The following is a 21,553-nucleotide window of genomic DNA, read 5'->3' on the forward strand; positions in this document are numbered from 1 at the left end:
ATAGACGGAGAACTGGTACACATGTTTTGAGAAAATGATTCTTAATTTCGAAAAAATATTTGAGAAGAAACATAATCATTCATCAGTATCGGGAAACATATTACTATACTTTCGTTATTATGGTCTCTAAATGATACAATAATATTAACAGTATATGTTTTTGTTAATAAATCATGGGAGAACAATTACTTTGTGTGATATGTAATAAAAGTGGTGGCAAAATAATTAGTTGTATAAAAAATGTATTATGGAAGTAAGGTGATATCGACTCAAAAACATAGGTCAGCTTTAAAGACATTTAAAATCTTAAAATATTCTACTGCTACACTCTTGCCAGTCAGTTAGCGATATAATATATTTTCTTACACCGACCAATAACAATAGTTTGTCGATTTGAAAATGTGAAATTTTCATTATAATTATAATGGAGTTTTTGTCCTGTCATTTGTAATTGGGTGGATTCCATAAACAAAAACATAATTGTGCATTTGTAAACAAAGTTTTATTCAAATATGAAACCTTTGTTGTTGTTAACGTTTTATTCATTGATAATGGCAATAAATGAAAAATAATTTATTTTTTGAGTCACGGGTCAGAAGCCAAAAAAAACTGAGCCTGTTATATGATTTAACATTAAAATTTAATGTTAAAAATAATGTTATGCTTTTAAATTGCAGCGAGAGATGTTTTACATCGGCATTCGCCCCACGATACATAATTTCCGAAGAAACCCGTACAATAATGGTTCTTCTCGGCCAGATTTAGTCGATAAAGCGAGGAAAGCTGATATTTAATATATTTTAACCCATTCACTGTCGGGTAAAACACAATATATATGTTTATTTCTATATCCTGAATTTGAAATAAAGTTTTTGTCTGAATTTTCCTGGTTTTTCGGTATGGCGTTAATAAAACACTTTATTGTTGTTCAAACGTTTCAATGAACACTTGAATATAGACTAAAACTTGGACTTATACATGTTAAAATATTGGTATTTGAACAAAAATAATACAAAAACAACAAATCCCGTAGACTATGTATGAGAGAGAAAGAGAAAGAGAGAGAGAGAGAGAGAGAGAGAGAGAGAGAGAGAGAGAGAGAGAGAGATATTTTTACATTCTAATGAATAAAATTATCAGAGAGAAAATGATACCTATCAGTTAGAACGAAGCAGTGACGCTATTATTATTCTAACAAGAGAACAGAAAATAATTTTATTAAAGAACTACAGCCCAATAATCCTACTGAACGTTATATAAACTACTTACTAAAATTTTAACTAGGTTAACTTACATATTAGACAACTTCCAGTCACGTGAGCAAACTGAGTTTAGAAAGAAATTCAGTACAAGTGATAATCTCTTAACGATGAAACTATCAGATACGATGTTTTTCTTATTTTAATTATGTTCATTAGCTTTTTGCCATATCCAATTCGTCTTAACTCTTCTTCGTTTAAGATTTTTTCAGTCCAAGGAATTTGAAGAATATGCCTATATACGCCTACATTTCGAAAGCCTCCAATTTTTTTACAGATTGGGCTTTCAGAGTCCAAGCTTCTACCCTATACAGCAGTTGCGACCATACATAACATTTGACGAACCCCAATCTGATAGCCATACTAAATTTCTTATTTGTAAGCATTGACTTGTATTTTATAAATCCTTTTCGAGCTATTTCAATTCTGACCTTTATCTGCTTATCTTGATCTAACTCTTAGTTTATAATTGCTCCGAGGTATTTATATTTGTCGACCCTCTCTAACGATTTACCCTCCAATATCAGATGTATATTATCAACAGGGTTTTTCGAGATCATCATGTATTTGGTTTTTTCTATATTCATTGTTGGTTGCATCTTTTTGCTTTCTCTGTTAATGATTTCTACAAGAATTTGTAAATCGCCTATATTTTCTGCCATAATTACGGTATCATCTGCAAATTTTAATGGACAAAGGAATCGTTAATTAGTAAGACCAGGACTTCCAACTCATTATTTGTGAGATTTAAGAAAATTTTTATGGATAGTTCATCAGTACCACAGGAAGATTTGCTTTTGATACTACTGATTGTTTGGATCAGTTCAGATTTATCAACTGGTCTTATAAAGAATGAATTCGAGACCTTTTTTGAATTGGGAAGATAGGAAATAAGATCTTGTTGTGGCAAAATAGCTGATGGTATAATTTTACTCACATCACGTTTGCAAGAGAAAATGTTTGAGCTGTGTTAGTTTTATTTCGAAGATCGTTTATTATGGACCACGTTTCCCTTACAACATTTTTAGAGCTTCCCAGACGATTCTCATAGTACATTTTTTAGCTGTTTTGATAAGTTTTAGATAGGTTCCTCTGTACTTGGAGATATATTCAGTGACAAAGACATTGGTAGTAAATTTCTTGATGTACAGTAGTGAACGCATATTCTTGGCTGATATGCGGATACCCTTGTTTGTCCAGGGTTTGTGATATTTTGACTTAATTGTAATTAAAGGAAATGCCTTATTGAAAATACAGACAAACTTATCTAAAAAATTACTGAAATTATAGTCCACGTCCACAGAGGGAAAGTGCCATCCAGAAGTCAAGCACAAATTTTGGAATTTATGAAAGTTCTGGGCTGAAAAAATCCTATTTAAACGTTGGGTTTTCGAGAATTGTTTGTAAAGAATATTAAACTTGGTATATCCTGCTTCATGGTCAGAGAGTACTGCATTAATAATTGTAGAACGTACATCAAGGGGTGAGAAATCTGAGACAATATAATCAATTATGGTAGATGTTGTTTTAGTAATTCTTGTAGAAGAATTAACGTGCATTGTGAAACCATACGATTCAAATATATTGACCAAGGATACTTGGGTAGCACAAGCAATAGCGTAATTAATATTCAAGTCACCGCATAGAATCTTTCTGCTTTTATTGGACATATCGTCTAACAAATTTAACAGGTTCTGAAAAAATAGTTCCGTGGAAGAGTCAGGTGATCTAGATGCAAAGAATGTATAGATTAAGATTCTTGTTATAAACCAATGAAAACTCAAAAAAGGATTCATTCAACTAAATGTCATATTTTGTTATAGAAGAGAAATCATTATTTGTAGAAAGCATTAGGGTGCCACCATGAGCTGAACTTGGACGATCATACCTATCAATTGTGGTATATGTTTCCACAAAAAAAAGGCTCGTTAACTTCAAGCCAGTGTTATATCTTATAGAACGAATAATAATCAGAACCAGGCTAAAGTTGTCATCACTATAAAAATGTGAGGTTTCTAGTCCCACAGAATACGTTATTTAAAAATTTCGTTTTGGAGAGGCAACGGAATAGTGGTTTCGGTGACTTTCCCTTCATTTTTTTAGATGAATAATTCTTTCCGAAGTGAGAAAGGACCTCAAGATCAGCTCCCACCTCAGTTTTACCAATTCCATAGGCATCGTTAAATTCTAGAAGGATTTTCGTAGATCTTTATTCTTAGTGGGAAGTCCTTCGGAAGCCAAAAAGAGTTTAACACTTGTGTTGGTGAATTCTTCGTAACATCTGAAGCAGATTGCTCGTGTAGATGTAGTTTAATAGCTTTCAAGATATCCTGTTCCCTTAATCTTGCTAGAAGATATCGACTGTTCGAGTTATTGGTTAATCTAACTCTTGGTGGGGTCAAAGAATCCAGATTTATCGATGGTTCCAAAGTATCCTTCTTAATGAAGTTAATATGAGAATGAAAAGCATTCTTCGATTTGCAAATTTCGATGGTCTGCTTGTCTGTGACTATTTTTGTATTTTCCACTTCTTTTTTGTTGTTGCTTAAAATGGTAATTGGATTTTCCAAGCTAACGGGGCTTCTGATGTTCTTCGGACTCATTTGACTCATATGAAGGCATTGGGTCGGAATATGAAGATTCTGTAGACCATTTAATGTTTGCACCAGGTGGACAAATTTTCTTATTAAATAATAAGTCAATGGAGGTTTTAGATTTTATGCCTATTTTGAATGAGGAAGCACTCGCTGTGTCGTAATCTTGCAGGAGGGCATAACATCTAATATATTCCTTGATACCCAGCTTCTCTTTAAGTGAACAACTTGTATAGGAGTGTAAATTGGGGTTAAGTTGGAAAAAACTACATAATGGCGTTTATCTTCTGTAATTTTTGGCCTTTTCTCTGTTGATTCTAAATGTTGAGGAACTTCAGTTTGGGTACCTTAGGTGACATAAAATGTATTTTTTTTTCAATGTTAGTTCGGAGTACACATTAAATAGTTGTGACGACAGCACAGATCTTGGCCTGCTGACAAAGAAGTCGCCACTCCTGTCGATTCCTGGCAACTTCCCTCTTATCTTCTAACCCTTAGAATCTGTATCCATATCTAACCCCTCTTTCAATTTCTACGTGTTTTGTCTCATTATCTTCCACCCGTACGACCGCTGTTTGATTGTTATACAGAGTTTTTATTAAATTAATATCTTTGGAATCTAGGTATAATATGTGTTTTATGGTATGTATGAGTTTAGCATGTTGAACTCTGTAAAACGCTTTTTGAAAATATATATGATATATGAATACGTTTTTATTATTTTGTCTGCATTTTTATAATAGTATCGTCAATGCGTACAATACCCCTCTTGTTTCCATTCCACCTTTAAATCCAAACTGTGTGTTGTCTAATTTCTTGTTTAAAGTGTGGCTCATGAAGCTAATTAATTGGTGTTCACCGCAAGATTTAGCATTTTTTTTTTTGGGTGAGGGTAAAAGAATAGGTTTTGACAGTTTATCAGGAATTTGACCGTTGTGGTATATTTTAATAAATTATCCAGTTAGACACTATATATTTTTGTCATTCAGGATTTTTAATATTTCTTTATCACTTTATCTGTTAAATAAGTCCTTAATACAGTTTTTCCAAGTTTGTTGATTTTTTTCTTCTATGTGGAGACCTCCATTCCGTTTATTACCCGTATTTTCTTTCAGTTTCTTATGTAGATTATGTGTGTCGTGTTTCTATTAATGTGTGTCCTGTGTTCCTATTAATCGTAAAACATTATATTTTTCGAATATAGAATAATATATTTTGTGTATGTATTACAAAAAAATTGAGGTGCTGCAATATATCTTATTATACATAGACGTGCACCATATAGAGTATTTCGTTAGCAGCCGCTATATATTAACAGGGTTTTCATGACATTCTAAAGTAAGATACTAGATTATTACGAGGTTACAGCGAAAATCAGTTAAACCCGTTTCGCTTTTCCGACATTGTTGCAAACTGACCCTAAAATTTTGGAGAAACAGAATTCTCTAAGCCCTGGACGACTCTGTTTAGAGCCACGTGACGTGTACTCTCGCAGTAAAGTAATATCGATCTTGCGAAAACCTGCATGCAAAAGTTCTCCTGGCTCAAATTTTTATATAAAAATGTTTTCCCAAAAATCGGAGTTTTTCAGAGGTCACATGAAAATGACGACTTTCATTAATATTTTGCAGAAAAACTTTTAAATATCGTTAGTGACCTATTGTAATATCAATAATATAAAATTAAATAGAAGTCTGTATAATAATTACGTAAAGTAATAAATTAATTTTAAACAAAACAATATTAATTAATTTTAACAAAAATTTGTAATCTTAGGTACCTGACGTTTCATAATTCAGGGCAAAATATAAGGAAAAAAGCTGGATTGGGTGAAAACGACGGTCCTAGATATATAATATTAGACATTGGTCAGATCAGACAGTCTAGGAATTTTCGCATCTAGCTACCGATCGAGAATCATTCCATCAGTTTGTTAACACGATAATAGCCAATTCTTGAAATGAAACAAGGCACACAAAGAATTTTCTATATTCCATGTTGCTTCTTTTCTCTATAGTAAAATGTTGAGGCCAGCGCCACTAGACGGCGTCACGAAATAACGGTCTTCCCATCGATTCACTACTCTCCATCAATTCGTTTCTATATAATCGTATATAAGTAATTTAAGTTTGAATACTTTGGAAGAGATTTCTAAATCAGCATATAATAAATATGACTTTTCACGAAATAGCCGTCACAGTAAACATTTGGAAGAGTCCATTTACGTCACGAGTGGGACTCGTTATTCTTCTTCTTCTTCTAGTGCCGACTCCACTATAAAGGCTGGCTAGAACCATTGCAAATTCGCCTCTATCTGCTGCTTTTCTAAAAGCATCTGTGTGTCTGTTTAACCCGGTCCAGTCGCGAATGGTTTCCAGCCAGGATATTTGTCGTTTACCAGGACCCCTTTTTCCTGCAATTTTACCCTTCATAATCAGCTGCAACAACTCGTACCTCTTATTTCCAAGTATGTGCCCCAAATATGTTCTCTGTCTCTTTCCATTCTGTGCAAAACCATTTCGTTCGTAATATGATCGGTCCATGATATTTTCAAAATTCTTTAAAAAATCCACATCTCAAAAGCTTCCAGCTTTCTTAAGTTAACATTATCAGTCCAAGCTTCGGCACCATAAAGAGTGGATATAACATTTTACCATCCGATATCTGATTTGCAGATTGAGTCTTTGGCTACTCAGAAAGTTCCTCATCGTCAAAAAGGCTGCTCTTGATTGCTCTATTCTTGATCGAATTTCTGATTTTGGATTTAGATCTTCAGTAATCCAGACGCCTAAGTACTTCATTTTGTCGACTTAGTCAATATTTTCATTTTTTATCTGGACCCTTGTTATGACGTTACCCCTCTTACTGATCCATGGTTTTGATTTCTTTGTTTATTGTTAAACCAAACTGTTCCCCAGTATCACAAATTGTGTTTAGTAGCATCTGCAGGTCTTTCTCACTTTCAGCAATAATGGCAGTATCGTCGGCATAACGAATGTTATGCCGACAAAACGTACCGATGACTCATGACCTATTCTGGCAGAAAGCGGTACAGACTTTCCCCCGTTTTAGTTGACTTGTTTAAGTGATTGATATAATAAATGTCTAAAATAATTATGTTGGTGCAAGACTACCCTGAACTGTACAATTTGCGGCATCCGGATAGGGCCCATTGGTTCTGTAATATTTGTTGTTTTTCATTGAAATTCCATATTTAGGACATTTAAAAGTTATTTAAAATTCATGTGGGTTATCCGAAAATACTGGAAAAATTTGCAACCATCTTCCATGTAGTCAGTAAATAGGCTATGAAACTCCCCTAGCTCCAATCTCGTCCTTTGTCCAAACTAAAACTGTTAAAGTTAGGATTCTAATTTATGGTGAAAGCATATAGACGAGTGATAGTAAAACAAAAATCTTTACTATAATTTCAGTTTGGACGGAAAAAACGAGATTTTTAAGATAAGAAATGAACCACGAAAAATTTCATAGCATCAAAAAATAAAAAATATCGCAGTTTTTTTAAAATAAAAATGACTAACACGAAGAGGTAATACAGAAAAAGTTTGGATTATTGGATGGAAACATTTAAAAAGCTCAATGATTTTTCACTTTTTTGGCACTAAAAAATATCAAAGCAGAACTATTTCAAATATGCTAGTATTTGAACAGAAACTTTAGAACAAATTTTGGATAGCGTGATCACAATTAACTACTGACAAAAAATATGAAGACAACTACAGAAAGAAAAATATTAGAAAAATCTATAATAGGAAAACTCAAAACTAAAAATGTTATCGTCTTACAATGGACGAAAATACTTGTGAGGCAAATGCACAAAGTTATAAATACAACAGGATATAAGTAATATTCAGATTCTGATACTATTTATAGAAGGATCATGTTACTTCTGCTATAGTTCAATAGTTATAAAATGTACATAAAATTGTGATTGGAAACCATAAAATAACAATTTCTGCAACACCTATGCAGACAAAATAGGGATCTCACTGTGGAATGCTATTTCATTTAAATAACTGTTGCGTTTCTTACTAGAATATGCTCTAAAGAAAGAGTTACTTTTGTTAGAAATAAACAAATCATTAGATAAAGATATTATAATTGAATTAATTATTATTAGACTTTCTCAAATAATATATCTGAAATAATTAATAGCAATAATTAAAAGGAATCTCTGAATAGAGATCAGATATATAATTTATTAATGCAAAATTATTGAAAAGCACAGTAAAAGAGATATGGAAATAATTAACTTGGCCACAATTAATGGTTAATTTTTAACATAATTTCCCAATAGGATTAGATAGATTCATGAAACCCAAACATCTATGTTACCTATTTAACAACATATGTGATATAGTTAGATTGCCCGTCGGCAAAAATGTTTCCTCTTTCCAAAGACTTTGGAGAGACTCTCTCCAAACTTTGAGTATCGCTTCATTAGGCCGAGTCTCACACTGTTTCCCTTTTTTTGGCCGCGACTTTTTTTTGGCTCTGTCACATTTTTTCTCTAATTTTTCTGAAACATGTCGATTTTACGATATATCGAAAATTTATAGATATTGCTATTCTTTCAAATTTAATAGCTTAAAAGTTATAAGAAAAACACAAAAATAAAATTGTCTGATGATAAATATGGATCATTCAATGCGTCTGATGGCTCTAACAAGTCTGAAAACCGACAAAATTTCTAGATAACCAGCCAATATTTTCAGAATAAAAAATTTTAAGTAAAAATCCTTTATAAAAGGTATATATAAATTAAAAACCCAAACGCGCTATGTCATGAAGACAAAACGTTTTCGGAAACCATGTTCCATCATCAGTGTCTAGGTGTACATGTTTTGAGCCACTAAATATGAGGGTAAAAACCCGTTAAAATTTATCTATTACAATTTGGTTTACATTATTTAGTATTATATTTTATGATGTTAGAGTTACCAGTGGATATGGTAACATGGCAACGTAAGGCATACGTTGCCATGTTACCATGCCAAAGCTTAATTTCAAAAACATTACAATTTTTTGCCGATAAACAATTTGAATAACTTTTTTGCTATTGCCTGCGGAAAAATTATTCTTTCATATTTGAAAAGCTGGCATTTTTCACAAATTAAAAAAGTTTTACGATAATCAGAGATGTTAGTCTTTTTTTTATTCTTAGCTGGTTTGTTCAAAACAATTGAGAAACCTAATTAGCGGCATTTGAAAGATCTAGACTGAAGTTTAAGTATATAAAGTTTTTAAAAATATTGCATTTGAACGGAGTCGTCTACAAAGCTTCATAATAAAATGTGGAGTACCAATTTGATCAGTTTGGAGCAGTGGAAGGGATACTTTAAAACTCGCGCTATCAAAAAATTAAATAAGCATTAACTTCAAAGTCGAGCTCTAAAGTATATGTCCGGTTTTTGTTGACGGATTTTGGCATTTCATTTTTTTTAATTTGTGTGTACTCTTTGCATACATTAAAATTATGCCTTTAGTTCTCATATGTAATGTTAAATTAACCATGTAAATTGTTTAAACTTTACTCCTTTTTTTAGTTACGTTATGAATGCCATCAATAATTACATCAGTATCATTCTAGATGATCTTAAGATACATACAGACTCTGAATATTTTCACTGTAATAATATATTTATTAGTAGTAATTTGTAATATTGTAAAAAACAAAAATAAAGATATTTCATAAATTTTGGTATGATTAAAAAAATATTAAAATAAATGGGGAGCAACGGAAATTTATACAGGGTGATTGATTAGTGTGAGGAAGCTCAGTAGATCTGTTATAGTAAAAATTACAAAAAAAAGTTATTGACAAAAATTGTAGGCAGCTTTAAACTCCACATTTTAAAATTAGTTACAGTCTTACAGGGTGTTCCATAAGATGGTGGCAGACCAAACTTGTTTTTTTTAATGGAACCCCCTGTATTTTATCTTAAATATTTTAAATTTGAAATCTGCTTCACTTCCTCATCACAACAATGTAAAGTTTAATTATGCTATACCGGGTATTTAAAAAGTTATAACCAATATTACCTGAAAATCGTATCAAGTTTAACTCCCTGTATAATTAAAAAGGAGTATAGGAACATTGATCTATTGCAGCCATTGTTTTTTAATAATTATTAAAATTATCAAAATCGAAATGAGAATTACCCAGTATGCAAAATTGTGGCAAGTTAGGAAACTTAAATAATTTTTAGAGCAGACAAGATTATATCTATCTGTAAAGGCACAATAGGAACATATCAAGGACTGTTTATATATTTAAACTTCCTCCGTAGGAATAAAAGCAATGAAAGTGAAGAATACAATAAAAAATTATTAAAGTTAGTTGAACATGACTATATTTGGACCTATATCGTGGATTTTAGTAAAGTTCTGAAGAACATTTGAAATGATCTTGAAGTTTTAATAAATAAACAGATTACCAATCACTGATGAATGCGACATATTTTTCATTCCATTTATTATAAACCGTCGAGCACATAATACTCTAATTCGAGTACATACTCGTAATAAATCAACTCTCCAATAGCTAGACATTCAAAATTAGTAACGTACCATAGTATGGGTCAGATATCTATATACCGTTTGTATAAGCTATCAAAACATGTTTCTAAATACGTCGCTAAAAGCTAATTATATTAAAAGTAGAGAATAGTTATGAGTGAATTTTTTATTGCAATTTTCGAATACTACATTACATTCTTTATTTTATATATTTATGCGAATTTTTAAGTTGTCATTTTTGTATTTTTATGTTTCCTTTGTGTCTTGTATAGTAGTTTTAGTTTGTATGTTTGCTTTTAATACATTAGTTTTTCAATTATTTCTTTCATAACATAACTATATTTTTATAATATGATGAGGTGTATGAGATGTATGAGGTGTTAGCACATCTTTATTGTCTTCTGTACCACTTAATATACTAAACAACACACGTGGTCATTCATAATTTTGATGATAATGATGATTTTTCTTTGGGTTCGTTAGATTGACTGTATGGCTTCAGACAGATTCGGTGTGATGTGAATGATATAATAGTGTTAAAAATTCTGCAATTCAACTCACATTGACGTGCTTTGACTAGAGGCAATATATACAATGCTTTTATTTTTCAATCAGGCACAGGGTATTATAATGAAATGATAAACGTGGCAACATCGGGAGTATCCTTTCATCACTTCTATGTATCTGAGTGACTACGACTCGACATAATAGAGCAAATCAGTCAGTAGATAAACAGCTAAAGCGAGGCAAATGTACCAACAAACTCAGAGACTTGATCATTTTGTATATATTTGTATTCAGAACTAATTGATTAGTTTCTGAAAAAGAAATTGATTAAATTTAATTGATCATAATTTTTTTGTGTTTAAGGATTTTACATATTCTTAATGTCGGTCTTTAGTTCTGAATAGTTTTCAAAATATTGTATTTGTAAAAATGGTGAACTTACTTTTTAAAATATTCCTAAACTAAATAAATGTTTTTACTGTTTTGTGTAAAGGAATGCTCTGACCAATATTTTAACATTTTGTTTAAATACATATATAATTTTTATCAAACATCTATAAGAATAAGCTGAAAATAGGTTTAAAAACGCACTGTGTTATGGGTTTCATTTCTTCTTGTGGTATTCCGGCAATCACAGTGTTTGGATCAATCAGGTTTTCGAGACTATTCCGTTTAGCCTTGTGATTAGTTCTCCCAACTGGTATTATCAACTTCTCTTGGGGTCCAATTTAATTATTATTCATCTTTTCGTCGAAACCTGGACATGTTTCACTCTAATATCTTATAAAGATTACTACCCCATCTGACATTTTTAAGGGGTAATTTGACCCAATTGATTTATATGAATCTCGTATAAATTAACACTATAATATGTAATAACAACTTTAAAACTATGCCGCCAATTCTTATCGGTACTCAAAGCATGGAGGAGCAAATTAAAGGTTGCGTCTTAGATTTCTCAGCCTGTTCCAACTGAAATGTACGGCGTTGTAAAAAAATAATCTATATATCGAGCCGAAATTTTGTGTATGAATGCCGTCTGAAATGTCAAATTGCCGAAAATGGGAAAAAAGCTTTCCGAAAATAAAAAAAATTTCCCTGCTCCTGGTACCAATATTTTTGTACGGCATTAGGTTGCAGGTCATTATTTTTGTATTACCTACCTCAGTTATAAATACCGTACAATATGTTTGGCCCAAAAGTCCTCCCCCTTGAGAGGTAAGTTTACCTGTGACTTACTGTACCGATAAGAATTGACTGCATAGTTTCTAAAGTTGTTATTACATACCGTAGTATTGTTTTATATGTGACTCATTCTGCCCAAAAATCTCCCATGGGCTTGTAATAATTTGCACAGTTTTTAACCTTTATGATGTTTGCAGTTCTTAATAGCATGTATTAAACGGATATTTCCAAAAGATCGATATTGTTGAAGGTTTGTATTTTTAAACTAATATATTTGTACTTACAGGGATCTTCAAAATAACTACAGTGTAAATAGTACCTCAACACAAATGGTGAACCAACAACCTGCACACCAATCATCTCGGACCCAGGCAACCACCACACCGGAGGAAAGAAATACCATTACAAATGGCAGGTCCATGATGAATAGTGTTAATAGGAACAATAATAGTAAACTTATCCAGTTGTCAGATGCTCCTGCCGCCGGTAGTAATAACATTCCATACAAGGTCCAAAAGGCTTTAGTGGAGGGGAAGATGATTCCGTGTATCAACATGAAGCCCAATGCATGGACGGATATGTTAGTGTCACTGCCAGACCTAATTACTCATTTTTTCAACAACGTCCCTGTACAGTCATGCCAACAGGTCTTACAGGTCCTAGGAATTGAAGTTTACAAAGCAAATTCGTAAGTATCTTTTATAAGTACTTTTTTAATTATCTTCCAGAAACAAATGTCTGTAATTCACTTCACAAACGCCTGCATACCCCACCCTATCTATTTGAAATTTTGTACTTGAGTCACACCATAACATGTCTGACCTTATTTTGGAGCTCATCAGACAGGAGCCAATAGAAGACAAACTCGGTGTTCCAAAGGCAGATCTCTTAATCAAATTTTCTTTACGGAGTGAACATAATACGTTGACAGAAAACAGATAAAACATGGAGGTATTTTAGGAAAGCAAATTTGTAGCCTGCTGAGGAAAACTTGGGAACAAGAGGAAATGCCTGAGGAATGGTGTCTGTTTATATGTCTCATACAAAATATGCCATAAAACAAAATGTGCGGATTAAAATCGTAGTGTGTAACTTAATGTTATGTATAAAGTACTTGTCAGAGTTTTTAGATGCAGACTGGACAAAATGTACGGTTCGGGCAGTATCAAGGAGTTAGTATAATGTGATAAAACAGTGACGAAGAATTGTAAAAGTATTTGAAATTAAAATTTCCAATCCATCTAAAATTTCTGTGTGGTCATTATTTAAGTAAATATTAACAGTTCTTTTAAATAATTGATGGATTCGACCGTTACTTGATGGAAATTCATTTTATGTAACAATAAAACACTGAAAACTTTGTTTTCAAACTTCCACAAAATTTATTTTAATTTCTTATCACTACAGCTGTTTCGGCTGATTGCCTTTCTCAAGTGATCTGTTTTTGGTATGGGTGTACACTTTATAGTCTCTAATGGAATAGGTTGAGGAGGGGAGAACTGTTTGTCTCAAGCTGGTCATTCAGAATTATATCTGTGTTTTTTAATTTGTTGATTTCCATAGATTCTAACAAAGATAGCTTAAGGCCTTTATTTTGAATGTGGAGAATTTTAAATTCGTCATTAAAAGAATGATTATGATCTAGAAGGTGAAGTGCGTATGTAGAATCTGTTTTTCTATTATTGAAAGCCCTTTTATGTTCTGCTATTCGTTTATTAAAATTTCTACCTGTTTGACCAATGTAAGTTTTTGGGCAGTCGCCACATTTAAGTTTGTACACACCACTGTGTAAGTGTTTTTTATGTTGGCTCTTGTTGTTTTTAATATATTTGCCTAGGTTGTTATTTGTTCTGAAAGCTGGTGTTATTCCTTTCTTTTTTATGTGTTTGGCTATTTTTGTTGATATTTTGCCTGTATATGTAATCGAGCAGAAGGTACTGGGTTTTTTCTCTGGTGGTGGAAATACTAAGTTCAGGGCTTTCTTCTGTAGTTTTTGATTTAACATTTTATTAATTGTTTGTTCGTTGTATCCATTGTTTACTGCTATTTGCTTAATGATATTTAATTCTGTCTTAAAATTGTATTTTGACATAGGAATTGCTGTTAATCTATGTAACATACTATGATAGGCTGCCAGTTTATGTTGTGTGGGATGGGATGATGAATTGTGAATAGTCGTGTCAGTATGGGTAGGTTTATGAAATATGGAGAAGTCATGTTTGTTTTTAAGTCTGGTAATTTTTAAATCTAAAAAATTTATGGATTGATTTTGTTCTGTTTCTATTGTAAATTCAATATGACTATGAAGAGAATTAATATACGATAAAAATTGGTCGAGTTGCCTGTTAGTTCCTGTGAAACATACCAGTACATCGTCTACGTATCTCCACCAATATAAAAACTGTTTGAATATGGGATGTTTTAAAATCTTTGTCTCTAGATGATCCATAAAAATATCTGATAGCAATGGGCTTAAAGGATTGCCCATTATAAGTCCTGCACTGTTATTTGTATATAATTCATTATTAAATTCAAAGTAGTCCTGGTTTATGCAAACTTCAAGAAGATGTAAAATTTCAGATGTAATGATTGGATTTGTACTATTTTGGTCTAAAAGGTTTTTTACTAAAATAAAAGTTTCTGTGGGAGGGATACTAGGAAAAAGATTTTTTACGTCAAATGAAATTAATCTGGAGTTGTTAGGTAACTGAAAATGTTGTATTTTATTAACTAGTTCTATTGTATTTTTTATGGTAAATTTAGGTGAAAATTTAGTGTGTTCTAAAATAATCTCTAGCAGTTTTTTTGAAAGTTTATATGACGGAGCTGTATACCCAATATCACCCGATCACCCAATAAGACCTGTAGTGTCTTTTTATACAGCTCCGTCATATAAACTTTCAAAAAAACTGCTAGAGATTATTTTAGAACACACTAAATTTTCACCTAAATTTACCATAAAAAATACAATAGAACTAGTTAATAAAATACAACATTTTCAGTTACCTAACAACTCCAGATTAATTTCATTTGACGTAAAAAATCTTTTTCCTAGTATCCCTCCCACAGAAACTTTTATTCTAGTAAAAAACCTTTTAGACCAAAATAGTACAAATCCAATCATTACATCTGAAATTTTACATCTTCTTGAAGTTTGCATAAACCAGGACTACTTTGAATTTAATAATGAATTATATACAAATAACAGTGCAGGACTTATAATGGGCAATCCTCTAAGCCCATTGCTATCAGATATTTTTATGGATCATCTAGAGACAAAGATTTTAAAACATCCCATATTCAAACAGTTTTTATATTGGTGGAGATACGTAGACGATGTACTGGTATGTTTCACAGGAACTAACAGGCAACTCGACCAATTTTTATCGTATATTAATTCTCTTCATAGTCATATTGAATTTACAATAGAAACAGAACAAAATCAATCCATAAATTTTTTAGATTTAAAAATTACCAGACTTAAAAACAAACATGACTTCTCCATATTTCATAAACCTACCCATACTGACACGACTATTCACAATTCATCATCCCATCCCACACAACATAAACTGGCAGCCTATCATAGTATGTTACATAGATTAACAGCAATTCCTATGTCAAAATACAATTTTAAGACAGAATTAAATATCATTAAGCAAATAGCAGTAAACAATGGATACAACGAACAAACAATTAATAAAATGTTAAATCAAAAACTACAGAAGAAAGCCCTGAACTTAGTATTTCCACCACCAGAGAAAAAACCCAGTACCTTCTGCTCGATTACATATACAGGCAAAATATCAACAAAAATAGCCAAACACATAAAAAAGAAAGGAATAACACCAGCTTTCAGAACAAATAACAACCTATGCAAATATATTAAAACCAACAAGAGCCAACATAAAAAACACTTACACAGTGGTGTGTACAAACTTAAATGTGGCGACTGCCCAAAAACTTACATTGGTCAAACAGGTAGAAATTTTAATAAACGAATAGCAGAACATAAAAGGGCTTTCAATAATAGAAAAACAGATTCTACATACGCACTTCACCTTCTAGATCATAATCATTCTTTTAATGACGAATTTAAAATTCTCCACATTCAAAATAAAGGCCTTAAGCTATCTTTGTTAGAATCTATGGAAATCAACAAATTAAAAAACACAGATATAATTCTGAATGACCAGCTTGAGACAAACAGTTCTCCCCTCCTCAACCTATTCCATTAGAGACTATAAAGTGTACACCCATACCAAAAACAGATCACTTGAGAAAGGCAATCAGCCGAAACAGCTGTAGTGATAAGAAATTAAAATAAATTTTGTGGAAGTTTGAAAACAAAGTTTTCAGTGTTTTATTGTTACATTAACAGTTCTGTTTGTTTAGATCTTTGAACATAACATGCAGAATTGTTAATTTTATACTAATAGCGACAAAACGTAATATTAGGTGATCTCGTGCAATAAAACGTGCATTAACGTATAATTTTACTCCCCTGAAATTAAAGTGTCATTTAATAGTGCATTTGAAGACTGAAATGTTAAATACACGTGACATTTTTGTATCTGAACAACCAAGAGTACTATTCAGAGTATCGTTTCTAAGTATTTAACCATGATCTTGACATTACAGAAGAAACCATGTATTGACATTTGAAACAAGGAAAAGTAAGGATCTACTACAGAAGCACCCAAAGCGTTAATAGGAAGAAAATCCAGCAAGTTGACGATATTTAAAACATACAATGCGAAGATTACATTATTAAAACATAGCCCACAAGTATTACGGGAATTACTGGCGTATGTCTTCACCTTATTCTATAATGGACACGACTTACCACCGGAGTGGACAAAAGCACATATTAACAACATTTACAAAAAAGGAGATAGAAAGAATTGTTCAAACTACAGGGGGCTAAGTGTCATAAATTCACTCTCAAGACTGTATGGAAAAATAATAAAAAACAAAATTGAAAAAGAGATGACAGATGGTGAAGAACAGAATGGCTTTCATGCAGGCAGATCCTGTATGGACAGTATATTCTTTCTAAAGCAAGTTATCGAGAAAAGATTAGCCCACAACCTTTCAACTCATATAGTCTTTATAGATCTGGCAAAGGCATACGATAGTGTACCACTTTCAATGCTTTGGGTAGCAATGGAAAAACAAGGAATAAGCAAAAAAAATATACAAGCAGTACAACAGCTCTACAAAAATATGACGGCAAACATTAAAACTGGAAATAGATTAACTAGAGAAATTCCTATTAGTAAGGGCATAAAGCAAGGCTGCTGCATAGCACCTACACTCTTCAAAATATATCTAAATGAGGCACTCTCAGTGTCGAGAAGAAAGTGCTGCAATATGGGCATCCCAATCGGACATGATAGATTGTACACGATACACTTCGCTGACGACCAAGCCATTCTAGCTGAAGACGAGAGTGATGTAGGCTACATACTTAGAAAACTGGAAGATGAGTATACCAAATGGGGCCTCACAATTAATATACAAAAAACTGAGTACTTAGTTGTAGGAGAAAAACCAGAAAGCCTACAAATCGAAATGGGAACTATAAAACCAACAGATAATTTCAAATACTTGGGAGTCCAAATAACATCAAAAGCAGGAAGTAGCGAAGAAATACACTCCAGGATTGGCCAAGCAAGATCAGCCACCAGACAGCTACACGGACTATTATGGAATAAAAAAATAACAAAAGAAAATAAAAGAAGAATCTATAAAACAATAATAGAAAGTATTGGGCTGTACGGCGCCGAACTCTGGGAAATAAACCAAAGAAACAAATCAAAAATTAAGGCCATGGAAATGAACTACTGGAGACGATGTTGCCTGCTCACTAGACTTGATAGGGTGAGAAACGAAGATATTCGGAGAGAAATGGAAATCGATCTAGACATAATAGACACAATCGAAGCCAAAAGACTTAACTGGTATAGATACCTTCAGAGAATGTCTGAAAATAGATGGCCAAAAAAAAATAGAAGAATGGACTCCGCCAACTAGAAGAAAACGAGGTAGACCAAGACGATCCTGGAGAGACGATGTCGACGATGCAATGACCACCAGAGATTTAACAACTGAAGATTGATTCGACAGAAAAAGCTGGAAATTAGGATGCGAGAAGCGGCGCCAGCTGTAGAAGACTCGCTTGTTACATTATACAATGCGAAGAAAAGTGCATCATTTTATTTTCAATATAAGATACCTACGTACATTGGATCGATCTCTATAATTTCGGAGAAGGTATCGATCTTTATAATGTTTCTGCTTTAAATACTCCTGTATAAAGACCGTTGTAATCTTCTGTCATAAAACCTGTGTTATCATGCATTTCCAAATCAAGTATAATAAAAATTACACTTGAGTAAACCGAGCATAGAGGATTAGGAATAATCTGCAATAACAGGAGCCAATCTTTCGCCTATGTCGGTGATGTAGTCCTAATAACACGAATAAAAAAGATTTGCTGAAAATACTGAAATTATTCGAAAAGTAAACTAAGGAATAATCGACAAACTAGTAACATAATTCAAACGAACCAACGCATTTAAAGGAAAAAAGAGATAAAATAGACAAGGAATATTTTCAAAAAGTAAAGGAATTTGAATATCTAGCGGTTAACTGATAAGGTTCAAGAAATGAGAAGGGAAGGAAGGAGAACGATCGGCGCGTTGCGTAAACTTTTGTAGTCTAATATCTCCAGGGCAACCAAGTTAAGATTATATCGAACTGTGATCCAACTAGTAGTGCTCTCCATGGCAGTTAATGTTGGGAACGAACAATATCGTCTTTAATAATCAGCGATTCTGTGTGGCTTTTATCCTGCGACATCGAGTGGAATAAGGGAACAGCTACTTTATTTTTTGAAAATTGTCATAATTCACCAGAGTTATGAAATAATAGACTTAGTGTTTGAGCTGAAACAGTTAAAAAACGAACAAAAATACGTCTGGTTAATCTTTTGGCAAACATAAAGTTTATTTTTGATGTCAATGCACAAAAATTCACATGGTCAACTGCGGACAGTCTTCGGCCAGTTTGGCCTTAAAGTTTGATTTCAAAATTTTTTATTATGATATTGAAGACGTTGAAAAAGAATCTATTATAGCTCTAAAATTGGAGGAACATTTGCAATAATGGCGATAAAGGAAAAATGTGATAAGTTTTTTGAATTTTTTTTTTATATACGCAGTATGTTTATATTTGTTTTACAAATATTTACAGGATAATTAAAAAAAAAATAGATTATAAATCTTTCTGAAACATTTTCTCGCCAAGGAGCGCAATCTCAAAGATTTTCCTGTGTCTTACACATTTTTACTTGTCTATGACAAACATTGATTTTCAATAAATATATTATTTTAACAAATAATGTAAATATAGTTAATATTAAGCATGTATCAAAATAGATTATTAGGGTTATTGAATATTTATGAATGATTATTCATTATTCATCATTCATTGTTTTTGTATTCTGTATTCGTTATTCATGCTTGTATATTAAATATTGAATTTTTTTTTGCAAAGCCAATTGACCATACTATTTTTCTGTTCACCGATCAATAATGAGGGTTTTTGTTAGTGTATGTTGTATGTATATTACGTATTCTCCATTTGACAAAGCATCGTTGGCTAGGTTATCTGCTATTATATTACCTTGTCTTCCGGAATAACCTTTAAACCAAATAGTAATAACTTTACCGAGCTTTAATATATCATAAAATAATCTGATAATGTCTACCTCAATATGTTTCAGTTGCTTACATCTTTTAATTAAACTTAATCTTTCGACTGACAATCAAATCTCAAGCGAAAACTACGAAACAACTGAGAGGGAAACAAAGTTTAATATAAACAGCCTTTACGATGATAGCACACGTAAACAATATTAGAACAGCCTTGCATATGAAGCCTTGGGAGAAGAGCGAATGCACCGACGAACAAATAAGAACAGTTTATGGAGTGATGAGCTCGAACAACAGAAACCGATAAAGCAACGACCGTATCACAAATGGCTTACCTCCCAAGAAGTAGACGACAAAAACCAATACCGCAATCAACAAAGAATTTTTAAAAGAATAGATATAAGACATAAAAACCAAACATGGGAACGAAAATGCCAGGAAGTGGTATAATTTCTAGGGGGAAGCAAGTCTTCGGATGGAAGTATTTGACAAAAGTCTTTAATAGCAGAGTGCTGGAATAGGTTGAGGAAAAAGATACGGTAGATGACTAGTAGGAAGCCAACAGTAAAGTTGTGGTGCGAGTGGTAGAGGAAGTGTTAGGAAAAACATCTGGTAAAGGGCCTCTTTTGACACAAAGAAATTTAGTGGTAGAACGATGAATAGCAGCAGAAGGTTAGAGAGAAGAAAGAGGTATGACAGGTTTTAAAAAGAGGAAAATAAGATATATGCAAGATAATAAAGAGGGAACCAAAGTACTAAAGAAATATCGTCTGAAGAGTTGGAAACACCTGAGGGGATGACAAGGTTATACAGCATTGCTAAAGCAAGGGACACATCATCAAAGGACTTCACCCACGTGCCGCAGATTAAGAGCGCAGATGGAAGAGTGTTAAGAACCGATATTGAAGTAAAGCAAATATGGTAGGAATTTTTTACAAAGTTGCTAAATGAAGAACACCCGATGAGAGACAGAGGATACGGGATCCCAATACCTGTGGAGGTTTGGAAGGCTCTAGGAGAGGAAGGGGTAACCACACCAACGTAAGCACTTGTGTCGGATTGACCTAGTCTTCGACGCGTTTCCTTATAAGTAACAGCTATAATCGAAAATTGGTCGTAGTTTAGATCGATCAAATAATAGACCAATATTAGGATCTGCACGTCAATAAGTTTTACAGAAAACTTTTAAATTGCATCTTTTCATCAAAACTTTTTTGTCCCAAGTCTGTTCCCGGATATCTGTCACAGCTTTTAATGGGAAATAAAGAAATACAGTGAAATGTTAAGAAAGCACATCAAGAACCGATGAAAACGAAAAAAGTGACAGAAATGGTTATGAACGACCGCCGAATCACAATCAAAGAATGATATGAAACGCGTGTCAGTAAAATTTGTTTCAAAATTGTTAAATTTTTAACAAAAACGACGACTCAGATTTACTCAAAAGAGTTATAACAGGTCACGAAACATGTGTTTATAGATATAACGTCGAAACTAAAGTTCAATCGTCCCAGTGGAGGCATTCTGGTTCGCCAAGACCAAAAAAGGATAAACAAGTGCGGCCGAGTGTGTCGAAGGTTATGCTCACTGTGTTCTTTGATTTATGGCATAGTGCACCATGAATTTTTGTTACGAGGTCAAACGGTCAATAAAGAGTACTACCTACAAATTCAACGCCGTTTGCGTGAAGCAATCCGAAAAAAAAGACCAGATTTGTGGAAAAACAACGCATGGCTTTTGCATCACGGTA

The 21,553-nt window shown here is 32.7% G+C and overlaps 1 protein-coding gene across 1 annotated transcript in view; it reads left to right on the forward strand.

Moving 5' to 3' along the window:
- Window positions 1-21,553, forward strand: part of LOC140452223 (uncharacterized) — a 365,408-nt gene that overhangs the window by 302,684 nt on the left and 41,171 nt on the right. Inside the window, exon 3 of the mRNA XM_072546348.1 lies at window positions 12,372-12,773. Within this exon, the coding sequence (XP_072402449.1) occupies window positions 12,372-12,773 (402 nt within the window). The remainder of the gene's footprint in view (window positions 1-12,371; window positions 12,774-21,553) is intronic.

Source organism: Diabrotica undecimpunctata, chromosome 10, assembly GCF_040954645.1.
Source record: "Diabrotica undecimpunctata isolate CICGRU chromosome 10, icDiaUnde3, whole genome shotgun sequence".
Lineage (NCBI taxonomy): Eukaryota > Metazoa > Arthropoda > Insecta > Coleoptera > Chrysomelidae > Diabrotica > Diabrotica undecimpunctata.